Source organism: Acartia tonsa, chromosome 6 (assembly GCF_053477335.1).
Source record: "Acartia tonsa isolate MP-2025a chromosome 6, ASM5347733v1, whole genome shotgun sequence".
Lineage (NCBI taxonomy): Eukaryota > Metazoa > Arthropoda > Copepoda > Calanoida > Acartiidae > Acartia > Acartia tonsa.
Window position 1 is genome coordinate 31,247,464 of NC_137265.1, and position 8,319 is coordinate 31,255,782.

General features: G+C 30.5%; 1 protein-coding gene across 3 annotated transcripts; it reads left to right on the plus strand.

The window, feature by feature from the left end:
- Nucleotides 1–2,130: 2,130 nt before the first annotated feature.
- Nucleotides 2,131–8,100, plus strand: LOC145322367 (peptidyl-Asp metalloendopeptidase-like). 3 transcript variants are annotated; one of them, XR_013880642.1, is made up of 14 exons: nt 2,131–2,224; nt 2,487–2,555; nt 2,909–2,997; nt 3,261–3,357; nt 3,579–3,740; nt 4,001–4,098; nt 4,430–4,531; nt 4,919–5,053; nt 5,646–5,776; nt 6,136–6,259; nt 6,439–6,525; nt 6,745–6,886; nt 7,218–7,287; nt 7,467–7,545. XR_013880642.1 is itself a non-coding variant. In XM_080164350.1 (14 exons), exons 1-14 carry the CDS (start codon nt 2,182–2,184, stop codon nt 7,592–7,594), a joined length of 1,509 nt encoding a protein of 502 aa, XP_080020476.1. In that variant the 5' UTR covers nt 2,131–2,181; the 3' UTR covers nt 7,595–8,100. The 3 variants fall into 3 exon arrangements, 2 of the variants coding, with proteins under 2 accessions (XP_080020476.1, XP_080020477.1); XM_080164350.1 differs by having other exon boundaries at nt 6,745–6,918; nt 7,467–8,100; XM_080164351.1 differs by lacking the exon at nt 6,745–6,886 and having other exon boundaries at nt 7,467–8,100.
- The last annotated feature ends 219 nt before the right edge of the window (nt 8,101–8,319 follow it).

The window sequence follows — 8,319 nt, forward strand, 5'->3', positions numbered from 1 at the left end:
TTATCATTATTAGGGGGTTTACTTAATTTTTTTGTCCATTGTGTTATCTCTTTAGTACTTATGTAAAGTTAAAATCGTTTAAAATCCCCTTTTCGTCATTCTTAACAATTTAAAAGGACTAATCTTTTCTTTTATTCCTGGCAATGTGACAAAAACTAGACTAAAATCCGACACTTTTTTAGTAAATTCAACATAACATTAATATTACGACTTTTTATTATTATATACTATTGGCTACGCCATACAGATGGACGAACAGACAGACATCGATAGCGCAACAACTCTATAACTAGGTTAATTCTGTGCGTCTGTACTTTCTTTTGCGAAATTTACTTCCGCATCTGATGTAAGATTTTAAAAATCAAATTATAATTTCATTTAATTAAGTGTTCAGTTAGTTTTTGCATCTAAACAATGTTGTCAAATGTTTTTTTTTTGTAATAAAATTATCCTTGTTGCTTTTATTGTTTGTTTAAAGAAGAAAATAAAGTTAATGGTTTTAAAAGCATTTCCCACAACGCTTAACACCTTTTTGTGAGTCGTTTTCAGCTTTTTATGGTAAAACTAATAAAAATACTAGTGTTTTTATCTATATTTTATACCAGGGATGTTTATGATTGGTTTGTATGTGTGTTTTTTGACACCCCATGGTGAAAATTTTTCGCGTTTAAGTTTCTGAAGTTTCATTAAATTTGGTGGATATAAAACACAAAAACAATACTACAGAATAACAGAGCGAGTAGAGTAGGTTTGCTCCACAACTGCATTATCTAATTATTGACATTTTTACACTATTAGATCTATTCACCTAGATGATCAATCCGACACAATAATCCCTCAAAATAGATGAATTTTTATCAAACAAAACTTTATTCTAAGAAATTCAACTATTTAAATGGATGGAATGAAAAAAATCCTTCTTAGTATCAAAGTTTGTACACGTTTTAACATATAATGTGGTCGGATCTTTCCTACATGTGTTACTATTGGTCCAATTCAGGAATTATTCATCTAGGCTTTTTATATTTATTATGACAATTTTACTAATCCGAAAATGATACATTAATAGATAAAGATCACCTAATTAGTGCAAATCAATTATAACATGCATTTGTAAGATACAAATCTACACTTATTTTCATTGATTTTTTTGTAACGCAGCTTTTCTATAGTGATGGCATGTCCGTATGTTTGACCGTTTATATATCCAGTTGAAGTGATAGTTATGAAAATTGATATGGAAGTTCATACTTATTCAATAATGGAGCGATACGAATCTACATTTTTTTATTGATTTTTATCAGCGAATTAAAAACAATTTTTTAATTGCAAAGATATTCTACGATTATTCTATGATAATACTTTGTTGGGTTAATCTTGTTCAAGGCAGTGTCTGTAAAATTATCTTTTTAAAACTATTTTAAAAGTCGGAACCGTAAGTTTAACCTTTACCAAACATAGCAATCCATTGTCCGTAAAATTTTAAAGCACAGGAAGATAAGAAAGTAACAGTGGCTCGGAAACCTCAGCTTCCACGCAATTTATAGGAAGATTAAACTACAGACATTTTGAGCCGGCTTTAAGATAAAGCTACAGACACTTTAAGTCGGCTTTGAAGAAGTTGCAACAACCAAATTTTAATCCGCAACACTCCAATTCAAAATTTTCAATTCAGTCGCAGACGAAGCTGCGCGGGAAATTATTTTATCTATAACCATGCAGTTGTCGAGCTCTGAAAGAAACTAATAAACGAAAGTTGAAATTAATGTTTAAATCAAAGTTTTTATAATAATGAATTCTTTATTTCTTTCTGTGGTTTCAGAAATTTACTATCCCATATCAAACTATTTTTTCCACCAATCTTAGGTATTTTAAAATCGTTAAAGTTTTATAGATCTATATGGGGTTCATTTATCTTAGTGGCAAAGCCATGTTTATTTGGATGAAAAATCTCTATTAGTAAATAGATACAAGATAGATAGTAAATACCATATTTTGGAGTTCTCTCTAATACCTTTGAAAATGAATATTCTTGTTAATAATTTTACATTTGTCAACATATAAGGCAGGGGTATAAATACGTCCTGTTTGGTTATTTACAATCAGAACATTATTTACTTCTAAAGTATATAGAAGTAAATCTATTACATATTATTAGACTATTTATAATTCTTTTTTAAAATGTTGCGATTTCTACCTTTCACTTTAACTATAGCGCTTATAGGTAAATATTTCATTTGCTTAAGGTATTTTTAATAGCAAACTTTTTTCTTAAAGTCTATTTATTGTTTTATATTTCCTTTTCTCTTCTAAATTCTTTTAAAGATTAAAACTTTTTTTAGTGCGGTGATCAAAAAACATTTTTATTTTATGAGTAAAGGTTTCGTGATTTTTTATGTTGTGCAAATTGTTTATCTTAAATCCCTTAGTAAATTACTCCTATAAATGTTAGAATTATTATTATATCCTATGAAATCCTTTTTAAGGATGTTCCCCATTGGTTCCACAGAATCATCTAGAAGAGGTTGATCCTATTATTCTACCAGACTTAGAAGGTAAATATTATTTTAGATTTCTCGAACAACAACATCTATATGTAGCAAAGCTAATTAACAATTTGGTAAAATGATGATATGAATTGCCATACCAATGGACAGACAAAGCAAGTTAAGGAATATATGTCCATTGCATTGGCTATGGTATCTTTAGTAAGTCCAGCATTTTGAATTTCATTTACCCCTGTGCAGTGTATCAAATTATCATATTCTAGTATAATTACATAATAAGTAATTTTTCGTTCCAAACAGACATACAGCTTAAAGGAGAGACGAACAGACAGACAGACACCATTATATCTTTTGTTACCAATAATAATTTTTGCCAAATTCATGAAAACTTCTCTTTTCAGAGCCTGTGGAGTTACTACTCCTGACAGGATTGGTATACAATGGACCTCCTTGTGATGGTAATGAAATCATCAGCTGTGAACTTGCTGAGGTAAAGGGAATTCATTTGATTATTAAAGGGAATGGGCATTAAAATTAGCAGAATTTTTGAGTAGTTTTAAAAAGTACAATAGAAGACAAAATAGTGCTCTTCCAACTTTCTATAAATGATTTCAATCTACCTAGAAAGAACAAAAAATTCTAAAACAAAAACGTTTGACAAATGACCAAATATGTATAAAATGTTACTTTGTGAATTGTGACCATAACATATTACTCCATTAGAGTATAATTATTAATAACAGATTTTTACAGGTAAACTGGCAAGGCATTGAGGATTGTTCTGATTTAATTTTACCAACTGGGGATCTTCTACAGTTTACATCTAAAATGGAGGCATCTAGATCTATTGGTAAGTTCTTATTGAATTTTGAAATTTTCAAAATGATATTAAAAAATTTGGATGGTAAGGGGGGTGAATCCAAAGCAAAGTGTTAATTAATCTGCTCTCTTTATAGCTATCTCTCTTATTTAAACTCTTTTTAACCCTACGAACAGGTTCTTGGCAGGAAAAAAATACTTTTATGGCACACATGTCAACCAACCCTTGTACTAATAATTAAACATTTCTAGACTTGAATGGCTCTCCTATGACCCTGACCTACTCTGGGTCTGGTGGTAGTGAGGCTATGCTCACATTCAAGAAGAAAAGTATCTATGGCAGGATCAAGCTCCATCATGATAGAACATTCCTCATTGAATCTGTCTCATCACAAGTTGTCTGGGCTGAAATTGGTTAGTTTGTCAATGCGTATTACAGTATTTTAGTTAGTCAATCAATTATAATATATAGGAAAACTAAATGGCAAAGTACAGGCAATCAAAGAATTTGTTCATAATCCTTTGTGAATGTTAAAAAGTATAAAGGACTTAGAAATTAAATTTTTGGATCATAAATGTTTTAGGGAATAGAAATAACTATATTTTCAAAGTCCTTTACTTTGAAACTTTCTATTTTCTGTTTTTTTTATGCTGTAAAATTGTAAATTATTTAGATGACACTGTATGGAATGACAACCCTATTGATGTTACTGCTAGCAATGATACAGTAGCAATCATTCCTAAGGACAGGATGGAACAGTACAAAATCCAGGTAAAAAATCTCTACAGATGCATTACATATGACCTAATAATTAACCTATATGCTTGCTTGACATTAATCTGGAGGTTCTGACAGTGCATGGTAACATGCATTTCCATTTCATTTAATTTCACAAATCTAACATTGCCGCAGTAGAGACAAAATTTTATATCATTATTCATTTTTGATTTAGGCTAAAATTTGAACCTATTGCCTCTCCAACATCAAATGAATGGTTTTGTTTTATTCTTCCGTTAAAACAAAAATTGTTACACATTCCCTTTAAAGAAATTAAATATATGTATTGTATACCCAACCCTGTTAAAATCAACTTTATTTAAAGGGAATTGCTGATAGAAATTCAATTGCTGAGTATACTGTAACAGTCTATTATACCTCTACCTTCAGAAAGTTTACTGCTGATCCTGAAACCTTCATTGAACAGGTACAATACATTTATTATATCATTGTATTTATTTTCAATTTCATTTGATTACATCCACTAAATGAATTTACAAGCGGCTACTACAAGGGCATTTTCAAATCTAGATTTAAAAAGTAAAATGAAAAAATTTAAGGGGGAGGCATTTCCATTGGGATCGTGATGGCACTTTCTCCTAAAATAGTTGTAAATATTCTAAGGATCTTTAAGAAGCTATTTTGAAAAGGAGAACCATATCGGTTCAGCAGTTAGCAAGATCCTTTAGTATACACAGATAGACACATATTGTGTTACTTTTATATAACGACTACCAGCTTCTCTGGTCAATATGTCATAACATTTACATAATATGTTTGTTGCTGATTCTTAACATTCTTAAACTTTATTAAGGTTATTGCAGAGACTAACCAAGGTTATGTGAACAGTGAGATTCCTATCAGAGTTCGTCTACATTGTATTGCAGAGTCGGATATTCAAGATGGACAAGACAGCAGTGAAACTCTTTCACAATTTACAAAATCTCAGGTACACTTTTAAAACGCAAATGTGTTTTAGAAAGTTTTGCTTTCCTCACTCTGTCTCTCAATATCTGTGTATACAAGTATTAAGTGTAACATATGTATTATATTGTCTAGAAGCCTGATACTATTAACTAGAGGCTGCGTCCCTATCAATTAAGGGCTCTGTATTGAAGGAGTGGAAGGGACTGATAAATATCTTAAAAACTTCCTTGGACCTATGTGAAGCTTTCTTAGAATTAAGAACTCTCTCTATCGGTTTACTAGTTATTGAATTCTTAAGCTTCAGTAAAAAACCTCACTACTTTATATAATACGAAAAACAAGACAGCACTGAAACTTTTTTTAAAGTTACAAAATACACAGAATATGTTTTATAAAGCTTAGCTTTCCTCACACTGTGTCTGTATGTAATGCTATAATTGTATTACTGAAGTACTGCATAAGATAGACAAGACAGTACAGTAAAAATCAGTGTGATCTATAAAGCTTAGCTTCCTTTACTCTACATCCATGTATAATGAGTTTATCCTCCAAACCTTCACAAGATACACAACATGAACAATATACTTTAAATAATAAAATAAAATATTTCTTAGTCAAGCTTGGAAAAGGTGAGAAAATCCGCGGATGCAGCTGTTCTCTTAGTGAACAGCTTTAGCAGTGCAGGATCTTGTGGGGTGAACTGGTTTGATACCATCCATACTGGTCAAACTATTGGTACTGTCAGGTACGATTAAATGAGGTTAATTCAAATAAAATAATTTTTTAAATATCACAAAAATTTAACTTTTCTTTGCATTTCAGCCATGCAACATATTTATTTAGCCCATGAAAATAATAAACATAAATGAAAGTATGACGCTATTTTTTGTTCAATTTCTGAGTAAAATTAATTTTAAAAAAGTATACTGTTTATTGACCTAAACAACGCGTTAGACAGGAACCTTGAGGACTATGAAAACTTTAAACTGTTACCTTTTAATAAATCTTACCAAATTTAGAATTTGCAAATTTGAGACATGTGCTCAACTAGCCAGTTTACTGTTGTTAGTTAAACTATCATAAATTAAAATTATTGATTTTTAGGAAAGGCTGTGCCCTTGGATATTACAGTTTTGGCCATGAGATTGCCCATGGACTTGGACTGGCCCATGACCGTAGGGTGGCATCTACTAGCAGCACGGATTATGCCTTTGGTAACATTATCAAGGTAGGTTTAGAAGTAAAATAAGTAGCTAATGAGAGCTAAATAGAGCGAGAACAAGGGTAAAAAGACTATCTAGATACTATATGAAACTTCAAAAATATAGCAAACAGAAAAAAAGCAAAGGACAAACGTAATTTTTTATAACAATTTACACACTTTTTGAAAAATTATTAATTTTTCAGCAAGGAAGTTACAGAACCATTATGGCGTACAGCACAGCTGGAGAAAAAAGAGTGAACTACTATTCTAACCCTAAGGTTAATTATCAGGTAAATTAAGTTGAATTTTTGCTAATTTAACATAAATTCCTGTTAAGTCATCTCTTTTATTAAGAAAAGATTTTTATGTAATGATTACCTTCCCCTACTCTGTCTGTCTTTATGCATAAATTTGTATTTTTATGTAATGTTTTCTTTTATCACATCGTCTAAATATGTTGCACAGAAATATCTAAGACTTGAATTTGATTTATAGCATATTCATTTTAGGGCTATCCAACTGGAACTTATGAGAATGACAATGCTCGTGTTCTCACTGAAAATCGGTTTGCCGCAGCTGCTATTGGTGATGAGTCAGAGACATGTACAGCAGCTGTCAGCAGCAGCCAGACCAGCAGCAGCTTACCCTCAAGTGCGTGCAAAGACAAATACTCGAATTGCCAGGCAATTGTTTTAAATATTTTTTTTAGATGTTTAGCATCACTGTATTTTTATATCATCCTAAATGTCTTTCCTATATTATACATATCATGTCTTTCTTTTTATTGAATTTTCTTTGCTTTGGAACGAATTCTACCCGTTTTGGTATCTTGGCGTTGCAGTTTCAAAATATATCAAAGTATCTATTTATTTTTTTCATCCAAGATTAAGGTGATTACAGATCATTATTCAGAAACTATTTAAAGTTGTATACCCAAACCATTGTCCCTATATTTAAAAATTGTAACTTCATTTTATTGCAGACAGTCCGTGATTCTTGTTGGCACAACACAATAGCAACTGGATGTCCACAAACTTGTGGAAAGTGTCCAGGTATATAATTTTAAACCATAATTGGTACAGATATAGTTTTACCAATTTGAAAACTAGAACTTCAAAGCTTTCCAATAGTTATAATCCTATTGGTATAAACAAATTTACAAAAACATAATTATGTATTTTCTGCAAAATTTCGGAACTTTTTGTGTAGAAAAATATTCATCCCTGTTTAGGTATGTCGCCACTGGAGTCCACCTATTGTTATGACAGATACAGCAACTGTTCCCAGCTGGCCAGGCTTGGATACTGCAGGCATAGCACTGTAAATTCTGTCTGTAAAAAATCTTGCAATCTTTGTTAATATATCATGAGTGTTGTCAGCTGAAATATCCCCAATAGAATGCAAATAATCTCAAATTTTTGTAATAAGAAAACCAAAATAAATAAATTTTAACTAAAAATCTTTTAAAAAGGATTAAATGTGCCAGAATTTTACACTTATTTGCATAATTATCTAGCAGATTTTAGCTGCATCATTCTAGGACGTTAAAGCTGTTAATATGGGAGGGGGGGGGGAGGGGGGATTTAGTCAAAAAAATTCAAAAGTTAAATCATCTTTAAGGTTGGTTATTACACCCAATACCAACCCATTTAGCGTCCTTAGCATCATATTCATTAGTCTTTCTATAAAGAATTCAAAAAATTTACACTGTCTACTTAATTGTTTTGTAATTGTTTTCATGTGAGAAATTTATTATTATATTAAGTTTTTTTTGTGATTTATTATAGCATTTTCTACCCAATGTTGTCTTTTTAGTGTTTTGTGTTTTTGTTATACATTATGTTAAATAAACAATGCCAATATAATATGATATTTCATCATTTTTTCAAATCATATTTTTCTAAATAAACCTTTTCTTTGTTTGCTATGTAAATCTGTATAATGGCAATGACAATAATACGTCATTAAAGTAGTTTAGTAAAGAAAGAAAATTCTTTGCCAAAAAAAAATAACACAGCTTACAAAAATAAGGAATTATTAAATAAAATAAGTGTTAAGTCATAAAAAGATCAAGACTAATAGGA